The sequence below is a fragment of the Schistocerca americana genome, chromosome 2, assembly GCF_021461395.2.
Source record: "Schistocerca americana isolate TAMUIC-IGC-003095 chromosome 2, iqSchAmer2.1, whole genome shotgun sequence".
Taxonomy (NCBI): Eukaryota; Metazoa; Arthropoda; class Insecta; order Orthoptera; family Acrididae; genus Schistocerca; species Schistocerca americana.
The window spans coordinates 379,836,556-379,858,735 of NC_060120.1; the positions used below are offsets into that span (position 1 = coordinate 379,836,556).

Consider the following 22,180-nt stretch of genomic DNA (forward strand, 5'->3'; position numbering starts at 1 on the left):
ATGGGCATTTGCATCACTTTGATTTTCGAATTCCAGCTCTGCCTTTAATTCCAAAAAAATGGTTCAAATGGCTCTGAGCACTATGGGACAGCTGACGTCATCAGTCCCCTAGAACTTAGAATTACTTAAACTTAACTAACCTAAGGACACCACACACATCCATGCCCGAGGCAGGATTCGAACCTGTGACCGTAGCAGTCGCGCGGTTCCGGACTGAAGCGCCTAGAGCCGCTCGGCCACCGCGGCCAGCTTCAGTTCCCAACTCACGGAACTTACTTCATGTTGTTTTGTTGTTGACAGCATAATGTTCATATTGCAGTTACTTTTACAACTATCATTTCTGGTCACAGTACTTTTGTTGATCACTCAACACAGAATTTCGTACGCTTTGTGACTTAGCAGATGATGTGCTTGCTTTCCTTGTAAGCGATACGGTGGCTCTTGAAACACTTTGGGTACATTGCTTATGAAACAACCCACCATACCAGCACCAACAAATTGACCACGTTTGAATCCTCTTAGCTCCAACATAATACACTCACAATTACACGGAACACTGTTCTGACCACAACTGACACTTGCGATGTATTGTCGGCATTGCACAAGTGCCATTCATGGTCATATACAACAGGGCCACCTGCAGGCTTGTTAGCTTCCGCATTTATGTTGGTGCATGCCTCTCTCAGTGCTTCCATATTTCCGTCCAAACACTGTGTGAGATGGGCTGGGTAGCATTTTTCCAACGACAGACTCCTGGCATGTATGCTACAACAGACGTGGGCAGCTGGGTGTCACCATTGAGCAACTATGACTTCGTTCACACTGATTTTTCTGTCTGGTCAGCTCTGGAAGAAACCCTGTCGATGGCGTAAGGTGTCGCAACTTCATTTTTCATAGGCACTGGCTGGCTGCTTCACCATTATCAGATCACAGAATATGAATTCTTGCATACTAAGTATGTGCTCTTGTGCCATAGCCCCATAGCATGCACTGAGTTGTACAGGTGCCGGATGTCAGTTTGTGTGATGGATTTCCATGCCTGCTGCACTTAGTCGGTCAATACAAGGACGGTGAATGCTGTTTGTGGATGACGCTGGAGTTGTCGTCCGATGATACACTGGCCTGCTCGACCACCAGATCTGTCTCCGACCGACCACATCAGTCAGGTCACGTTCAGTGGGGTTGGTGCCCCTCTGTGTCCTTACATTAGGGCTGAATTGTCTGGGGGATGTCAGCAGTGTCGAATGTTGTCAAAAACGCCGTCCTGTTTCACATCACCCTGCGAACTGTTGGAATCAACACCCAAAGCGTAGGTATGGTTTCATTGACACCCTTCATACCACCACCTTTTCGCGTCGATTTTGAGTGGCGGTGTGTCTGAAATGTTTTTCTCGGTTACCCATAAGAAAACTACGTCATTTCAGCGCGAACATGGCGGTTATGAACTCTTTCTTAAAGAATCGAAAAGAAGTGGTGAAATGTGGGTAAGAGGGAGTGTGACGACCTCTGCATCGTTTGACACATCCACACTTGCGTCGTACAGAATTGCGGTGAAGTTTAGTGGCAAAGCGGTATCATTAACTCATCTTACACCTCACATGAACTTCTGAACTCTGACCTTTTTTTTTTCGTAGGTGTCGACACGTAGCTGTTTCTAGAGTCGCATAGCCCGAGGGTGATGTTACAGGGCAAATCTGCATATTTCAGAAATAAATGCATCTGTACCACTTCGCTACTCACAATATTTGCAATATAACATCATTAGTAGCTTCATATGCATTCATCTCAGTATCTACAGCAAAATTATCGTCTGCAGTCACACTCTGCATCATACAAAATTCATTGGCACATATACTCTCCCGTACATCTGCTCCATGCTCTACCGTTTCTGCACGACACTCGCTATCACCCATAGGGGTAGATATCATTACACCTGAGTCAAAACTGCTATTTACACACTTATTTACTTCAGTAAAGCACATATTCATTTCTTATGGAACTACAAATAATTCAGACTCTGCATTTTCACAAGATATTGGAGCTGATAAAACACATTAACTTCAGAATATTAGTGCTTCGCGCATCGGTTAAATTCAAAATATTAAATTCTTACTCATTTTGTCCGCCTCGGATGGAGGACCCAGATTCGCTTCCTGGTACCGCCACGTATTTTTCCTTGATGGGAGGACTGGTTGGGTTGTACTCAGCCTGGTTAGGACTACTGAGAAGTTACTCGTCCGATTAGTAGCGGCTCTATATTGTTATTTTTGTTGTATTTTATGCTTTTATAGACAACATTAGCATATATTTATTCGTCTTCAAATGGTGTCCATTGAAATTAAACTCGCTTCGTGTGTGTTTTGTCATGTGGTAATATGTTGGTAAAGAGCAGTGCCAGATTTCTTGTTGAGTCCGATAAAAGTCGCCGTGTTATTTGCAGGTTCGTTCGCCAATCTTCCCAACGTCTCTCCAACTTCACGTCGACGTAATGTAGTTGAAACGTCCTATAGTAATTAGAATGACTAGAAAGAGTATATTTACGTTCGAGTCTCATCTAATTACTTATCAAAGATTAACAATCGTTTATTTCTTCCTTGAATTCAGCTTTTACTCTTACTATCGAGTTGGAATGCGTAATATTCACAATTGTTCCCTTCGTCTTTATCAGACCAATTACAAAATCGGGGTCATTAACGTTACATTCAACAATTGGGATAATAAAAATCAGAGATAATGCAATAATAAGGTTCGCTTTTCTTATGCAAGGAGTAACGTCTTGGATTCCTACGCACTGCACAGTTTCTGTCCCAGCTAATCCCGTAAGAAAACGTGATATTACAGTACCCGTGTCAACAAACCCCACAATAACCGGGAGAGCGGTTTGCTGACCACATGCTCCCCCGTAACACATCCGGTGATGTCACTGGAGGAGGATGACGTAGCAGTTCGTCGAGCCCGGTTGGCCCTTCTAGGACCACAGAGCGGAACCACACGTTCTACTTGACCTTATTTTCTGCTTTCGCGCAAGTGCATCTCCTATTTAATCTCTCTAGATCTTGAAATGCCTAATATTATCCACCGGTAAAGAACAATAGTGATTCCTATTTTTAATCCAACAGTCGTCAAATTCTTTCTGTCTCTTCTCCGCATACTAGGAAGTAACCGAACTGAGCACAACTCTGTTCTCTTCCGGGACCCCTGTTTGCTTCAATATATTTGCCTGATGTGCCGTTACCTCACCTATTTGAGATGCTACAATTCACAACATTTCCTCAAAGGTAGCTCCCTGTGGTATTGAGCTTGACATGGTTGACCGACTATAAATTGTAGAAATAAAAAATGACTAGAAAACAAACCAGAATGACCATGGGGGCCTTTAAATATACTACTAACATAGTACATCTTACTGAAACTTAATTCCTTTGCCTCAATTGCTGCACATGCTTACTACTTTGCATATTTCACAACAATGAGCCATACTCCCTGCTCTCAAGAAAATACATTGCCCATTCCGAACGGAGTAAACTACCGTATATTTTTTACAATTCTCAGAACACCATCCTAGTTAACTTTCCTCGTCGTGGACGTACAGATACAATTAAACATCTGCCAATAACTCACTGACTTTCCATTACCCTTGCAATAAAAAACAAAAAACAAAAGAAAAGAAAAGAAATACTCCACTCACCGTACTGCATGCTGACGGAGCTGCAGGCTAGAGCTGTCGACAATGTCAGTGATCCAGTTGCTTGTAGCAGTCGAACCATATTCTCCGCAGAGTATCGAGATTCTTCTGACATCAATACGTAGGGGCGAAAGACCCTTCTGACTCCAGATGTCGGAGTTGGGTTTGTAACCTCAACAGTGGACTTAGAATTATATCAATACCTCCAGCTGCTGACGGGCGTTGATATATATCACAGGTGAAAATGTGTTCCCCTACCGGGACTCGAACCCGGGATCTTCTGCTTACATGGCAGACACTCTATCCATCTGAGCCACCGAGGGCACAGAAGATAGCGCGACTACAGAGACTATCTTGTTCTAGACGGCTGCAGGTTATCAATGGTGTCTGTTCTTTCGGACATGTCCGAAAGAACAGACACCATGTCCACATAAGTATATAGTTCTGGCAATACCGGCCTTGACCTTCTTCTTCTGTGCGGGTGCACACATATTCCCCGAACTCTTACGGGAATTGGTAAGAATGTCTTCCACGAGTAATGAGTGTGTTGGGGTGGGACACTACGAATGAATCGTGTGGACATACAAGGTGAGAATGTGGGTCTCGTGGGAGGCGTGCGCGAGATAGTCCCTGCAGTCGCTGTAGTCTCTGTGCCCTCAGTGGCTCAGATGGGTAGAGCGTCTGCCATGTAAGCAGGGGATCCCGGGTTCGAGTCCCGGTTGGGGCACACATTTTCACCTGTCCCCATTGATATATATATCAACGCCCGTCAGCAGCTGGAGGTAATATAATTCTAATTTCGTTCTAGGTGGCTGCAGGTCATCAATGGTGTCTGTTCTCCGTGGCAAGCAGGATCAAACAATACATATAATTATATCGACATTGGTAGGTGGATTGGGCTACTGGTATCTCAGGATGATGTACAGATCCCCCACCAGGGCTTGCGCTACATTGTTGGTGGTAGCTGGTGTCAAATGGTGGCCCATCAGATATATATCCCTGGTTAAGAAAGCCGTTTAACTGCAACATTTACTCTGACGGAACTAAAACTGGAAGTGTTGTCTGTGACAAAGTCAGCCACGGACACGGCAATGAACTTGCGTCAGCAGTCGTCCTCGAGGAAGGTGGGGTACACAGCGATGACAGCTGACTGTTTTGCTGTAGTCAGCTCAGCAGTAGTGCACTAATGGAAGGTAGTGGCGGCCACTGGTGACCGACAGTAGAGGCAGGCCTGGCTGCTAGTCCGTTTCTGTCGCAAGTGCAGAAGCCCCACCGTGGCGAGCAGGATCAAACAACAACCTCCACCATGGCTGATGACACCGGCGTGTGCTTGCTCTCGGCGTTAAGAGCAGCAATGTAGGCCTGTACAGGGTGGTGGACAGCTACAGTGCGACCACTTGGGCAGTGGTGCTGTGAAGCTAGGTGGTTCAGATTCAGACTTATGGGTTACCAGGGAGGTGGCCGTCAGCAGCGTCTGACTGAGCAGGTGACTGGACAGTGCGAAGACGCCAAGTAGAATACACACAGACTTAGCTGAGGTAGAAGCCTGCAAACAGCGACAGCAAAGACTGACAGCAGTGGCGGCTGGCTGCGTCATCTCGGAGTGTGAACATTGTTCTCGAGGCTAATAGCGCCGGCCGCGGTGGTCGAGCTACAGTCCGGAACCCACGCGGCTGCTACGGTCACAGGTTCGAATCCTGCCTCTGGCATGGATGTGTATGATCTCCTTAGATTAGTTAGGTTTAAGTAGTTCTAAGTCTAGGGGACTGATGACCTCAGATGTTAAGTCCCATAGTGCTTATAGCCATTTGATTTGACTAATAGCAAGTGGCTTTGAGTGTATAACAGCGCATACTGAGTACAACTGAATCATATTGAGACTGAGGGGATGAATAATGTGGTATACTGGGTGTTTCACAATTCATGTTACATACTCATAGAGGTTGTAAACGGGACTTAGTGTATGAAGTTTTACATTGGATCAAAAAAATGGTTCAAATGGCTCTGAGCACTATGGGACTTAACTGCTGTGGTCATCAGTCCCCTAGAACTCAGAACTACTTAAACCTAACTAACCTATGGACATCACACACGTCCATGCCCGAGGCAGGATTCGAACCTGCGACCGTAGCGGTAGCGCGGTTCCAGACTGTAGCACCTAGAACCGCTCGGACACTCCGGCCCGCCTACATTGGATCCCATGTCCGGACACCGGACTCGCATTCGGGAGGACGACGGTTCAATCCCGCGTCCGGCCATCCTGATTTAGGTTTTCCGTGATTTCCCTAAACCACTCCAGGCAAATGCCGGGATGGTTTCTTTGAAAGGGCACGGCCGACTTCCTTCCCCTTCCTTCCCTAATCCGATGAGACCGATGACCTCGCTGTCTGGTCTCCTCCCCCCAAAAACAACCAACCAACCACCCAACCATGTCTGGAAACGTCATCCAACGACATTACAAAGCATCAAAGTTATAGGCACCAGTGCCTGTAAATGTAGGTAAATGCGGGGTGATTCTGTGATGATGTTACAAACTTTCTAGAATTATAGAGAAGGATAAATGTCTCAATTGGAGGTCCCCTGTACCGGGAACGAACCAGACGAAAGCTATACGTGGAAAGCGTCCTGATACCTTTGACAATGGAATATTTGTACTGGCACTGTTGTTGCTAAGACTGTAGGGTAGGCAACTTTCAGAGGTGGTAGGTAGTATGGACAAAAAAAAAAAAAAAGGTCCGGTAAAAAAGGTCTCTAAACCGCATACCTTAGGAACTATGAGCACTTGTTCAATAGAAGAGATGTGTTTCACAGTAGCGAAGATGAACAAGTGCTCATAGCTCGTTGGGTATGCATTTTAGGGCCCTTGTGTACTATACTTTTTCTCCTTGTTTTGGTCCTTACTACTACCTCCGTAAGTTGCCTATCCTACAATCTTAGCAATGACGTTATCAGTACGTGTATTCCACTGTCAGAGGTACCAGAACTGTTTTCCCTTATAATTTTCGCCTTGTTCGTTTCCGGTACAGGGACGCTTACCTCAAATTCAGACATTTATCCTTCATCGTCCTAGAACGTTTGTAACATCATATGGTATCCCGCTGTATATACATACGTTTACAGGGGCCTGTGCCTATGACTTTGACACTCTGTAGCGTTATTGGATGAGTTTCCGGATATGGTTTCCTTTGTAAAACTTGATCTACTAGGACCCCTCTAAAACCTTAATAAACATGTATAATTAATTGTGAAACACCCTGTATACATCCCCTGGGCTGGCTAGCGTTTCTCTAGCGAGAGCACTCCTGGCCTGTAAGTTACAATGGGCAGGGATGGCCGGACATCATCAGCGAGCAATTATAACTCCATTAATCCTGGTTCTCCTATCTGGTTAGCTCTTCCAGAACACTCTCGGTCCTGCAACGCGCCGCAGCTTCAGCTGTCCGGATCGTCGGCGTACTGAATATGATTTTGTGTACTGAATATGCAGTCTTGTGTCTCGGCAGCTAGTTATCAAGCTGAAATGTGCTTCCCTCAACATGATGTTGGCCTGCTGAATCGATTAAGGAGCAGTTTGATATCTTGGACGTAGCCTTGGCGCAACAGTATGTAGGAAAGCGGCCGTGGGGTATTTTACACCTGCGTACATACTTTTAATACGTAAAAACACTATTACATCCCCAAAAGTTTACATTAACCTTCGCGATGTATCATGTGGTTTTATTAGTCTTTAGTTACTTCGACAACAAAGTCATACGTGAGATACACTTGATAACTGTCCAGAAGAATTTCTGACACATTCTCATCGACAGTCTAACGCTACCGTAAGAACAGATGCTCAATCAAATACCATAATACAAGGTTTGGAAATGAAGGAGAGGAAAAAGACAAAGGTGAGTTTAAAGTGTGTTTTATGAAAGTAGCGTATAAGGTCTGAAATCGGAAATATGAAATTTTTTGATGTATCATTTCATATATTCACTTTCCGTGGCCTTGGATCACTCTCCTAGTTCTAGAGAAAGTGTCGTGCTGCGGCATCTGCACTGAGAAGTGCTTTTATTTATTGAAGACTGTCGAAATTATAAATAAATACATACAAAATTGTGCATTTGTACAACGTTTGCAGGTTCCATTTGTTTTTCAGCGTTTCTTAGTACACTAAATCAATTAAATGCCCATGGAAGTAGTATCTCAGGCACGTTGCTCTTCGTCTTCTCTATAGACGAGTTGTAGTATTGTAACACTGAAATTGAAAACAAAATAATAAGAAGTATTCTTCATAAGTGCTACGGTAACTGGTTAATGACTAGTGAAGGTATGAAACCAGAAGCGTAAAAACTTCACTCTAGTTCTGTGCTGTTGTGGTTTACCTCTTCAGCGGCTCTTCTCAATTGCTCTGCCATGGATGGGCCGGTTTGCTGCACCATCTTGTAAAAGTATCCCTCCTCGTTTTGCAACAGCACGTGAGGATGGTCAAATTCCTGTGTGAATAAAGCAATGACATGCTTCCTTAATCTGAACGCCTACTAAATTAACACAATGTTGCATTCGTCCATTGTTCCAGTATATTTCTTGCATGTAGACAACATTTGAAGTTATTTAAATGTTAGAAGAACGGAAATATTTTGAAAAGTGCATAAGATTTTGAATCACGGCAGCACTTTGGCGATATTCGTTGACATAGAATTAGAGAAGTACCTGAAGACATTAAACGTACCACAGGCAGTTCTTCACCTTGCTTTGAATCAGCAATAATACTTGTCTACTTGAAATAATGACTTTCTCAGTCGAATGGTGCGCATCATTTAATTAACAATAAGTTAATATTGAATCAGATTTATATGAACATCAAGCTAGATACTGATGGACTTAAAAGAGCTTTTGCAGGAAAAATTCAGATAACAGTTATTCCAAGTTAAGAAAGGTCTCCATTGGTTCAGTTGCGTCGTCACTGAGTACAGAAATATTGCAGTACAACATACGTGAATGTTTGACTTATTAACTACATACAGGAACAAGAACTTCACTACGCATAACGCTGTATTTCATATGGACTTGACATTACAAAAAAATAACAAATAGATCTGAATTTCAGTTTTCGAACAGTAGGATAACAGCGGCTCAAATTTTTCCGTGTTAATTTAGATACGCCACAAGTGGCACAACGTCTCGGATAATTATCAGCAAGATGAACTGAGCTCAAGCTAGAGGTTCTTGGATCCCGACAGGAAGAGAAAATTTAATGTTGGTATAACCAGATAGGGGAGGAGAGGTGGTGTCATAAAGTGCCTGCTGGTCGCCATATTGTGTACGAACTTCGTGGTTAAATTCACAATCTGTTCTCAATGTCTCATGGAGGGAGGACATGTAACACACTAGAAAAAAATTCGTCTGTCGGATGGGGACATTAAGCTTGGCACCCCTCACCCCCTTGCCCCGGTGTTTCTCAGGAGTGGTCAATGTGATAGCACTGGTTTTCTTCGTATTGCTTCTCTCATAGTCATCATCATCATCATCATCATCATCATCATCATCATCATCAACAACAACAACACATACAAGTCAGAATACTACTCATTCACTGATCACAAATCATCCGAATACAACATTAACAATTACAGTTTAAGATACACAACTATGCACCATGCACTGGCACAGAGTGAGCGCGGTTGAAAAGCAAGGCACTTTCTGAGATGATACATTGGTGTGGGTAACTCATAGTTAAGTGAGTGTATGCAGATCTTCACAGTGACATATGTCATGGAAAGGGAATCTGTTTTCTTTTCTGAGACAATACTTGAATGATTAAACTATAATACGTACCACCATGCGACCAGCATCCATTACAAGCACCTTGTCGGAATCAATTATGGTGTTCAGACGATGTGCCACTGTCAGTACCGTACAGTGCGCAAACTTGAGACGAATGGTCTTCTGAATCAACGAATCAGTGCTGAAAAGAGAATTGTTTGTTTACAATCAATGCAAGTGAAACTAAAAATAAAAAGTTAAAAGCATTAAAAGTCAAATATTTATTAATTCTGTCAGCTTAAAAGTTTGTTAATGTAGCTGGAACAAAAGATGGTTGACTGTATAGTAACTTTCTAGACATCTACATCTATACTCGGAAAGCACATTATGGTGTATGGCGGAGGGTACATCCAGCTAAACTATCATTTCCCCGCCTTCTACATCTACATCTGCATCTACGTGATTACTCTGCTATTCACAATACAGTGCCTGGCAGAGGGTTCAATGAACCACCTTCAAGCTGTCTCTTTACCGTTCCACTCTAAAACGGCACGCGGGAAAAACAAGCACTTAAATTTTTCTGTGTGAGTCTTGATTTCTCTTATTTTATCGTGGCCGATCGGAGTGGCCGTGCGGTTCTAGGCGCTACAGTCTGGAACCGAGCGACCGTACGGTCGCAGGTTCGAATCCTGCCTCGGGCATGGATGTGTGTGATGTCCTTAGGTTAGTTAGGTTTAATTAGTTCTAAGTTCTAGGTGACTGATGACCTCAGAAGTTAAGTCGCATGGTGCTCAGAGCCATTATTTTATCGTGATGATCATTTCCCCCTATGTAGGTGGGCGTCAACACAATGTTTTCGCAATGGGTAGAGAAAAATGATGTTTGAAATTTCATGAGAAGATCCCGTCGCAACGAAAAACGCCTTTGTTTTAATGATTTCCACTCCAATTCACGTATCATGTCTGTGACACTATCTCCCCTATTTCGCTGTAATACAAAACGAGCTGCCCTTCTTTGTACTTTTTCGATGTCATCCGTCAGTCCCAACTGATGTGGATCCGACACCGCACAGTAATACTCCAGAATAGAGGGGGCACAAGCGTGGTGTAAGCAATCTCTTTAGTAGACCTGTTGAACCTTCTAAGAGTTCTGCCAATGAATCGCAGTCTTTGGTTTGCTCTACCCACAACAGTATCTATGTGATCGTTCCAATTTAGATTATTTGTAATTGTGATCCCTAAGTATTTAGCTGAATTTACAGCCCTCAGATTTGTGTGACTTATCGCGTAATCGAAATTTAGCTGATTTCTTTTAGTACTCATGTGAATAACTTCACACTTTTCTTTATTCATGGTCAATTACCACTTTTCGCACCATACAGATATCTTATCTAAATCACTTTCCTAGTAGTTTTGATCATCTGATGACTTTACATGACGGTAAATAACAGAATCATCTGAAAACAATCTAAGACGGCTACTCAGATTGTCTCCTATGTCGTTAATATAGATCAGGAACAATAGAGGGCCTATAGCACTTCCTTGGGGAACGCCGGATATTACTTCTGTTTTACTCAATGACTTTCCGTCTACTACTACGAACTGTGACCTTTCTAACAGGAAATACGAATCCAGTCGCACAACTGAGGCGATACCCCGTAGGCACGCAGTTTGGTTAGACGACGCTTGTGAGGAACTGTGTCGAAAGCCTTCTGGAAACCTAAAAATATGGAAACAATTTGACATACCCTGTCGATAGCACTTATTACTTCATGAGTATCAAGAGCTAGTTGTGTTTCACAAGAACGATATTTTCTGAATCCGTGCTGACTATGTGTCGAGGTACTTCATAACGTTCGAATACAGTATATGTTCCAAAACCCTACTGTAAATCGACGTTAGTGGCATAGGCCTGTAAGTCAGCGGATTACTCCTACTTCCCTTTTTGGGTATTGGTGTGACTTGAGCAATTTTCCAGTCTAAATTCTGTGAGCGAGTGGTTGTATATAATTGCTAAATATGGAACCATTTTATCAGCATACTCTGAGAGGAATCTGGTATACAATCTGGACTGGAGGCCATGCCTTTATTAAGTGATTTAAGCTGCTTTGTTACACCGAGGATTCCTAGTTCCATTCGCGAATGGTGTATGAGAAGAATGATTGTCGATAAACCCACATATGAGATCTGCTTTTTCTGTTTTCCTCGTCTTGGTCATTACACGAGACTTACGTGGAAGCATGTAGCAAGTTGTTCTATTTCTTCAAGTATATTCTCTCGGAATTTCAACATTAAACCTCTCCATGATGCACAATGCTCCTCTTATAACATCAGCTATTGAAATTTAATATCCGTGTAACGCCCTCGCATTTATCAAATGGTACAGTGACGAATCGCATAGCCCTGCGCTGGATCTTCCCTGTGTATTCTATTGATCCTACCTGGTTAGGATCCCAGGCTCATGAGCAATTCTCAGGAATCAATCTAAGAGTGTTTTGTAAGCCACTTCTACTGTGAATGACTTATATTTCCTTGGATTTCGCCGAGAAGAATCTTAGTCAGGTGCTTACTTTTTATTACAATTATTTTCATGTGGTCATCCCTACGTACTGTCGTTCCGGGCAGTTACTCCTAGCCATTCTACGCATGTTACTGTTTCCATTAGTATATCGCTAATAATGTAATCGTACAGTAATCAATGTCTTCTACATCTACATCCTACATCCATACTCCGCAAGCCACTGACGGTGTGTGGCGGAGGGTACCTTGAGTACCTCTATCGGTTCTCCCTTCTATTCCAGTCTCGTATCGTTTGTGGAAAGAAGGATTGTCGGCATGCCTCTGTGTGGGCTCTAATCTCTCTGATTTTATCCTCATGGTCTCTTCGCGAGATTTACGTAGGAGGGAGCAATATACTGCTTGACTCCTCGGTGAAGGTATGTTCTCGAAACTTTAACAAAAGCCCGTACCGAGCTACTGAGCGTCTCTCCTGCAGAGTCTTCCACTGGAGTTTATGTATCATCTCCGTAACGCTTTCGCGATAGCTAAATGTTCCTGTAACGAAGCGCGCTGCTCTCCGTTGGATCTTCTCTATCTCTTCTATCAACCCTATCTGGTGCGGATCCCACACTGCTGAGCAGTATTCAAGCAGTGGGCGAACAAGCGTACTGTAACCTACTTCTTTTGTTTTAGGATTGCATTTGCTTAGGATTCTTCCAGTGAATCTCAGTCTGGCATCTGCTTTACCGACGATCAACTTTATATGATCATTCCATTTTAAATCACTCCTAATGCCTACTCCCAGATAATTTATGGATTTAACTGCTTCCAGTTGCTGACCTGCTATATTGTAGCTAAATGATAAGGAATATTTCTCTCTATGTATTCGCAGCACATTACACTTGTCTACATTGAGATTCAATTGCCATTCCCTGCACCATGCGTCAATTCGCTGCAGATCCTCCTGCATTTCAGTACAATTTTCCATTGTTACAACCTCTCGATATAGCACAGCATCATCCGCAAAAAGCCTCAGTGAACTTCCGATGTCATCCACAAGGTCATTTATGCATATTGTGAATAGCAACGGTCCGACGACACTCCCCTGCGGCACACCTGAAATCACTCTTACTTCGGAAGACTTCTCTCCATTGAGAATGACATGCTTCATCTATTTATGCACAATATTTTACACTGAAGAGACAAAAGTCATGGGATACTTCTAATAACGTGTCGGACTTCCTTTTGCCTGGCGTAGCGCAGTAACTTGGCGTGGCATAAACTCTTACAACTCGTTGGAAGTCCCCAGCCCAAACACTGAGGCACGCTGCCTCTATAGCTGTCCACAATTGCGAAAGTGTTGCCGGTGCAGGATTTTGTGTATGAACTGACCTCTCGATTATGACCCATAAATGTTCGATGGATTTCATGTTGGGCGATATGGGTGACCAAACCATTCACTTAAATTGTCCAGAATGTTCTTCAAACCAATCTCGATCAACTGGGGCAAGGTGACGTGGCGCACTGTCGTCCTTAAAAATTCCATCGTTGTTTGGGAATATTAAGTCCATGAAAGGTTATAAATGGTCTCCAACTAGCCGAACATAACCCTTTTCAGTCAATAATCGGTTCACTTCGACCAGAGGACCCAGTCCATTCCATGTAAACACAGCCCACACCATTATGGAGCCCCACCAGCCTGCACAGCGCCTTGCTGACAACCTCAGTCGATGGCCCAGTGGTGTCTCCGACACACTCAAAACCTACCGTTAGCTCTTACCAAATGAAATCGGGACTCGTCTGATCAGACCACGGTTTTCAGTCTTTTCGGATCCAACTGAAATGTTCACGAGCCCAGGAGAGGCGCTGCAGGTGACGGTTGTGCTTTTGGCAAAGTCACTCGCGTCCATCGTCTGCTGCCATAGTCAGTTAATTCCAGATTTCGCCGCACTGTCCTAACGGGTATCTCTATCGGACGTCCTACATTGATTTCTGCTGTTATTTCTCGCAGTATTGCTTGCCTATTGACACTGGAAGCTCTATGTGAACGTTGCTGCTCTCGGTCATTAAGTGAAGGCCATTGGCCACTGCGTTGTCCGTGGTGAGAGGTAATGCCTGAAATTTGGCATCCTCGACACACTCTTGACACTGTGGATCTTGGGATATTGAACTACCTAACAATTTCCGAAATGAAATGTCATTTGCGTCTAGATCAAACTACCACTCCTCGTACAAAGTCTGATAATTCCTGTCGTGCGACCATAATGACGTCGGAAACCTGTTTGCGTGAATCACCTGAGTTCAAATGACAGCTCCACCGACGTACTGCCTTTTATACCGTGTGTAATCGATATTACTGCCATCTGTACACGTGCATATCGGTATCCCATGAGTTCTGTCACCTCATCGTATTCAAACAGATCAGCGGAAATCACAAGTTACCTTTGTGTGATAGCAACAAGCCTCTGGAAGATTAACGAGCTGTTCTACATACTTAGTATGTTTATATGTTTGTGTGCCCGTAACACGTCATGTGACACAAGGCACTGGATGGATCAATTGTTCAGCTGATCTGAATTTAAGACTTCTGCAGATTCCGGAATTTGCAGCGTGATATGGTAACTCTATTAACGTGAGGTGGTGTAGTAAAAGAGCATCTTGTGTAAACCATTTTGCAATTCGTTCACATCATTTGATGACGGCAAATGACACTATCATCTGCTTACAATCCAAGAGGGCTGCTAAGATTGTCTCTCAAGTCTTTTAATAGAGAGCTTCCCGTCAGTTACTGCGAACTATGACCTTTCTGACAGGAAATCAAGAATTCAGTCACGCAACTGAGACGATACTCCATAAGCATGCAATTTAATTAGAAGCTGCTTGTAGGGTACGGTGTCAAAAACCTATTGGAAATCTAAAAATATGGGAGCAGTTTGAGTCCCCTGTCGATAGTACTCATTACTTCGTTAAAATAAAGAGCTAGCTGTGTTTCACAAGAGTGGTATTTTCTGAATCCAAGTTGGCTGTTTGTCAATAAATCGTTTTCTTCGAAGTGATTCATAATGTTCGAAAATCCTACTGCAGATTGGCGTTAGTGATATGTGTCTGTGTTTCAGCGGATTACTCCTATTTCCTTTCTTGAGTATTAGTGTGACTTGTGCAACTTTCCAGTTTTTGGGTACGAATCTTTCTACGAGCGAGCGGTTGTATAACACTGCTAACAAGGGAACCTCCCCATCGCACCCCCCTCAGATTTAGTTATAAGTTGGCACAGTGGATAGGCCTTGATAAACTGAACACAGATCAATTGAGAAAACAGGAAGAAGTTGTGTGGAACTGTGAAAAAATAAGCAAAATATACAAACTGAGTAGTCCATGGGTCACATAAGCATCATAATGGACAATATGAGCTTAGGAGCGCCGTGGTCCCGTGGTAGCGTGAGCAGCTGCAGAAGGAGACGTCCTTGGTTCAAGTCTTCCCTCGAGTGAAAATTTTACTTTCTTTATTTTTGTATAGTTATTATCTGTCCGTTCGTTCATTGACATCTCTGTTCACTGTAATAAGTTTAGTGTCTGTGTTTTGCGACCGCATCGCAAAACCGTGCGATTAGTAGACGAAAGGACGTGCCTCTCCAACGGGAACAGAAAACATTTGATCGCAAGGTCATAGGTCAACCGATTCCTCCACAGGAAAACACATCTGATATATTCTATACGACACTGGTGACGGCATGTGCGTCACATGACAGGAATATGTTGTCGACCCACCTAACTTGTACACTTGGCGAATGGGTAAAAAGATTCTTCTACCTTGCCCGATTTAGGTTTTCTTGTGGATGTGATAATCACTCCCAAAAAAGTGATGAAACATAAGAGTTTGTCACATAAACTGAAAATAAAAAGTTAAACTTTTCACTCGATGGAAGATTTGAACCAAGAATCTTTCGTTCCGCAGCTGCTCACGTTACCACGAGACCATGGCACTCCTGCGTTCCCATCGTCCTTTATGTTGCCTATCTTCCGTTGAACTACTCAGTTTGTATATTTTGATTATTTTTTCACAGTTCCACACAACTTCTTCCTGTTTTCGCAATTGATATGTGTTCAGTTTTTCAAGGCCTATCCACTGTGCCAACTTATAACTAAATCTGAGGGGGGTGCGATGGGAAGGTTCCCTTGTAAGTATGGAGGTACTGTATCAGCATACGCTGAAAGCAACCTGACTGGTATACAATCTGGACCAAAAGCCTTGCAGTTCTTAATTCGCTACACCGAGGATATGTACTTCTAAATTACTCGTGTTGACAGTTGTCCTTGAGTCGAATTTTGGAATATTTACTTTGTCTTCTTTTGTGAAGGACAACCTTGTTTAGTAACTCTACGTTTGTGGCACTGTCATCAATAACATCACCATTGCTATCACGCAGTGAAGGTATTGATTGCGTCTTGCTACTGGTGTACTTTTCGTAAGACCAGAATCTCTGTGGGTTTTGTGCCAGACATCTAGACAGAGTTTCTATGTGGAAACTATTAAAATCACATCGCATTGAAGTTCGCGCTAAATTTCAAGCTTCTGTACGCGCCTAGGCACTTCAGTATGTGTTAATTCTCATATGTTAGCGGACCATGTAAATGCACAGTAACCATAAGTAGGTCGAGCTTCCTTGGTCACATGTCCCGTGTACTATGCATAATGCGTGCTGAATTGTCATAATAACTTTATAATTAAAATAGTAAGAAACTCTTCTTTTATATTTCAGTGTCACACCAGATTCCATCTTGTTCCAGGGGATTTTATACCTGATCCTCCATCACAGTAGTTAAGGGAGAGTGCTCCCATCTGCAGCGTCGTACTCTGGCTTCATGTTTGCAAGTTTGCATTATCTGTTGTGTACCCTATAGTATAACATAGTGTTATAGGTCGTTTATAAACAAATATGTATTTATGGAAGTGATGCACATTAAATACACTTATGGATTATATCACTTCTGTTTAACACACCCCTGTTGTTACGTTCAGTTCCAAGTGCCCGTCCCGGCACCCATTGTATATATTCTGCAGGTCTTTCTTCCATGAGCTGCTTCTACACTACTTCTGTACACACCACCCGCTTACTATCACTGATACTAAGGTGGTGTAACCGTAAGGCCGATGCCAACGCTATTAAGATATTAGCGTGTCTTCATATTTGAAACCCAGTTACGAGAGGTGATCCTCGAGAGGAATGAAGTGGTTTTAGGGAAGTTGGAGGTGTATTAAGCCGACAGTTTTCGTCAAGTTAGAAGAATTTATGTGCGTACGTGATTCTTTAAAAGTGGTCTGAATTTCTGATAAAAGTTGTTCACTTCGCCTTGTAACACCTTACGTAGTTGAGCGCTAACTGTGCACAAACACCCTAATTATTAATTCTGCCCTGAGTTCCAAACCACCGTTAAGTTCCATGAAATTTTAATTGATTACTAACCCTAATCCCTATCCTAAAGAAAAAACTGCGCAATGTAATTGTAATTATTGAGCTCCAGAACGACCGATCAGATATCACAGTTTGCTAAGATATTATTTTCTCTCGCAGGGTACACAACGCTAAACATTACGGGTTACAGGGACATGAGCGGAAAGAACTGCGGGAAGAACTATGGCAGTCAACATGGCACTTGGCATACGTTGCATGAAGTGCTTCGTAACCGATCAAACATCAAATTCAATTCCATTTGAATTTACGTAAAAGCGATTCTGACATCGTGACTCGCGAGAATTTCGCACTATTCCCAACAACGGAGTTGCATCGTTACGGAGAAACCTAACTCGAAATCGTTATAAAAATAATACTTTATCACAGAGCAGCGACTATTCTCGTCCACGTCCCGGTACGTTCCCTCTAAAACTTAAACCGCCTCGCCTCTACATACGGGGAGGGACAAAACTTGGTAGAGTTGACGGAACGCCAAATGGCTTCTTTTAAAGAGAGCATGCGTTTCCTCCAGTCGGAAGACAATCTCTTCCTAAAATTTTCCATTCCGTCAACGGCTGAAATTTTGAAGACGATGTCCCAACGCTCCCGTTTGAAACGTCCAAGTACAAAGCCCGACGCCTGGGGACGCGTGGCTGCGTCAGGCTACACAGAACTGTAACGACTTCATGCCACCGGAGCTGGCTTCGAAAATAACGTTCCCAGGCCGCTACAACAAAGCTAGCTCAAGAGCCTCCACCTGAATTTGCAAACTTGCATGCCTTCATTTTTACGCACACCTTCAATCAAACTGGAAAGGCATCCATCTTCAGGACGAGTGGTAAAAGACACATTTTGTACTGACTGCCGGTCGTACTTAACGTCAGAATAAAAGCACATACATTAATGTCCCTACCGTGATCTTTCCCCCCGGCACGGAAAATATGAGAATGGAAAATAATGGCAAACGCAAGCACAAAAAAAGATACTCTGCCGAACTTGATAAGACGTAACCACCAAAATTATATGAGAGCCGGAATGACTAACGCCTTTCACCCTTTCACAAGTAAAAGCAGGCTAGCGATGCAGCGACTTGAGATCGACATACTGTGCACAGTAATTATTCCATATTCAAGTGGCGACTAAATCCCAACGAAATCATTACGGTACAGACGGCAGATTAGTGATTAATGATTAATTCCTAAACTTTCACGGGTAACGTTGTTACCAAATTAACCATCCAGGTACGCCTCTAAACTAGTCTCGATCTTCCAGTATCTCTCTCCTACTTCCAAACCATCAGTGACCTAGTCCAGGCAAAGTATTCATCTGCGTCAGTCTGAGAATAGGAGACAGCGTCTTAGAGATTGAAGTCTGTATTGGAGGATGTCCAGTAACTTCTACCGCAGCACAGAAAATATCCTGTGAATCTATTTTCAGTAAACTGCGAAATGACTACAGTTCTTTGCTGCTTTTCCTTTCGCCAAATTCCTCAAGGTATTGCCTTAATTCCTTCATGTTCGTAACTTCTCCTATGTTACAATATTACTCGAAATTCCAACACATGTACTGAGCGTCACTAGCTCCTTTCGTTATTTTTACGTCGGTCCGTGAATCAACCCTCTGGTCACTCAAACACAGACACACACACACACACACACACACACACACACACACAAAGTTCCTGCCATCATCAGATTAACTCTTCCTTGATGCCTCTGGATATGTCCTATCAGCAGAAACCTTCTTTTAATCGAGTTCTGCAATTAAAATCTTTGGTTTCTCATTCGATTCAGTACCTCTTCTTTCGTTATCATGTCTACTCACTTTTAGCACTTTTCTGTAAACCTACATCTCAAAAGGTACTGCATTCTTCTGGTATGTACTGTTAATTGTCCATGTTTCAGTTCGATATGAAGGTACACTCCTGACAATGAGACAAGGATATCAGCAGGAGTGCCGTAGGGATGTGTGATACAACCGCTCTTGCTTTTTTTTCACGTAAGCGTTCTGACAGATAGAATGAGCAGCACTCTGTGAATGTTTGCTGATGACGGCTTAATACATGGGGAAGTACCGTCGCTGAATGGCTGTGAAAGGATACAAGTCAACTTAGACCGAATTTCTATTTGGTGTAATGAATGGCAGCTCTTTCTACACGTGGAAAAGTATAAGTTAATGCAAATGAGTATGAAAAACAATAATGTAATGTTAGGATATATTACTTCTATTGTGCTGCTTGACTCAGCCACGTTGATTGAATATCTAGGCGTAACGTTACAAAGCGATATAAAGTGGATTAAGCATTTATGGACGTTAGTACAGAAAGTGAATGGTTTACTTCGGTTTATGGGGGCAATTCTGGGAAGGTGTAGCACATGTATAAAGGAGACTGCGTATAAAATATTTGTGCCACCCATTCTTGAGTACGGCTCGAGTGTTTGGGATCCTCACTATATCGCATTAAAGGAAGACACGAAATAATTCAGAGGCGTGCTGCTGGATTTGCTAGCGATAGGTTTAGCCAACACACGAATATTACAGAAATGATCGGTAAACTCAAATGGGAATTACTCGAGAGAATTCGACGCTCTTTTCGCGAGGCATTATTGAGAAAACTTAGAGAACCGGCATCTGAGGCTGACTAGAGAATGATTCTACAGTCGCCAATGTACATTTCGCCTAACGACCGCAGAGATAAGAGATATTAAGGTTCGTATGTAGGCATACAGACAGTCGCTGTTCCCACACTTCATTTGTGAGCGAAACAGGAAAGGGAATAACTAGTAGTGGTACAAGGTACCCTCCGCCACTCCGTGCGTGATACCTTGCGGAGTATATTTGTAGATGCGCATGTAGATTACTTTCAGAAAAGACTTCTTGATGCTTAAATTTACTAGGATTGGATAAAAAGTAGTGGCAACATTGCTGTGACATGAAGGATGTGCATCCAATGACATGCATGCTGTATGTAGCTGATGGCAGAACGTCATTTGAAGTAGTGCAGTGAGCGGCGACGACTGTGTTTGAGTCAGCTGTAGTGTGTACCTTCTGAAAGTGTGGGAGACCAGTTCAAGTGCCATAACGGTATGTTTAGAAAACACAAAAAACGTGCATGGATCAAGAGTGAAGTGGCACTTGATTTGAGTCCACAACAGTGTTTTCAGGGACTACGTCAGACGCATGATGATGCAGCATTGCCGTACTGCACGGGAGTGGGATGGATGGAAGTGTTTCGGGATGGCACGGATACCATTCACGATCGGCCCAGTGATTGGAAACGCCCTGGTTCTCTCCGTGCACAGAACGTGCGCCCTGAACCAGCTGGTACTAAAGTGATGGTTGTTGTTGAAACTTCCTGGCAAATTAAAACTGTGTGCCGGACCGAGACTCGAACTCGGGACCTTTGCCTTTCGCGGGCAAGTGCTCTACCAACTGAGCTACCCAAGCACGACTCACGCCCCGTCCTCACAGCTTTACTTGTGCCAGTACCTCGTCTCCTACCTTCCAAACTTTACAGAAGTTGTCCTGGGAACTTTGCAGAACTAGCACTCCTGAAAGAGAGGATATTGCAAAGACATGGCTTAGCCACAGCCTGGAGAATGTTACCAGAATGAGATTTTCACTCTGCAGCGGAGTGTGCGCTGATATGAGACTTCCCGGCAGATTAAAACTGTGTGCCGAACCGAGACTCGAACTCGGGATATTTGCCTTTCGCGTGCAAAGGTTGTCGTTGCTTAGTACTCTACTGGCCATTGAAATCGCTACACCAAGAAGAAATGCAGATGATAAACGGGTATTCATTGGACAAATATATTATACTAGAACTGACATGTGATTACATTTTCACGCAATTTGGGTGCATACATCCTGAGAAACCAGTAGCCAGAACAACCACCTCTGGTAGTAATAACGACCTTGATACACCTGGGAATTGAGTCAAACAGAGCTTGGATGGCGTGTACAGGTACAGCTGCCCATGCAGCTTCAACACGATACCACAGTTCATCAAGAGTAGTGGCTGGCGTATTGTAACGAGCCAGTTTCTCGGCCACCATGGACCAGACATTTTCAATTGGTGAGAGATCTGGAGAATGTGCTGGCCAGGGCAGCAGTCGAACATTTTCTGTATCCAGAAAGGCCCGTACGGGACCTGAAACAAAAGGTCGTGCATTATCCTGCTGAAATGTAGGGTTTCACAAGGATCGAATGAAGGGTAGAGCCACGGGTCGTAACACATCTTAAATGTAACGTCCACTGTTCAAAGTGTCTCCAATGCGAACAAGAGGTGACCGAGACGTGTAACAAATGGCACCCTATAACATTACGCCGGGTGATACGCCAGTATGGCGATGACGAAAACACGCTTCCAATGTGCGTTAACCGCGATGTCGCCAAACACGGATGCGACCATCATGATGCTGTAAACAGAACCTGGATTCATCCGAAAAAATGGCGTTTTGCCGTTCGTGCACCCAGGTTCGTCGTTGAGTATACCATCGCAGGCGCTCCTGTCTGTGATGCAGCTTCAAGGGTAACCGCATCCATGGTCTCTGAGCTGATAGTCCATGCTGCTGCAAACGTCGGCGAACTGTTCGTGCAGATGGTTGTTGTCTTGCAAACGTCCCCATCTGTTGACTCAGGGATCGAGACGTGGCTGCACGACCCGTTACAGCCATGCGGATAAGATGCTTGTCATCTCGACTGCTAGTGATACGAGGCCGTTGGGATCCAGCACGGCGTTCCGTATTACCCTCCTGAACCTACCGATTCCGCATTCTGCTAACAGTCATTGGATC

At 43.6% G+C, this 22,180-nt stretch overlaps 1 protein-coding gene and 1 non-coding gene across 3 annotated transcripts in view; one reads left to right on the forward strand and one right to left on the reverse strand.

The window, feature by feature from the left end:
• Window positions 1-4,337: 4,337 nt before the first annotated feature.
• Window positions 4,338-4,412, forward strand: Trnat-ugu. Its single transcript has one exon. It is a non-coding gene; the product is annotated as a tRNA-Thr (tRNA).
• Window positions 4,413-7,711: 3,299 nt separating this feature from the next.
• LOC124594829 (ATP-binding cassette sub-family C member 4-like) overlaps window positions 7,712-22,180 on the reverse strand; it is a 316,274-nt gene continuing 301,805 nt past the window's right edge. For both annotated transcript variants that reach the window (XM_047133276.1, XM_047133277.1), the window contains 3 exons: window positions 9,506-9,635; window positions 8,053-8,163; window positions 7,712-7,925 (listed from right to left, as the gene is read on the reverse strand). In XM_047133276.1, the coding sequence (XP_046989232.1) occupies window positions 7,899-7,925; window positions 8,053-8,163; window positions 9,506-9,635 (268 nt within the window). In that variant the 3' untranslated portion in view covers window positions 7,712-7,898. The remainder of the gene's footprint in view (window positions 7,926-8,052; window positions 8,164-9,505; window positions 9,636-22,180) is intronic.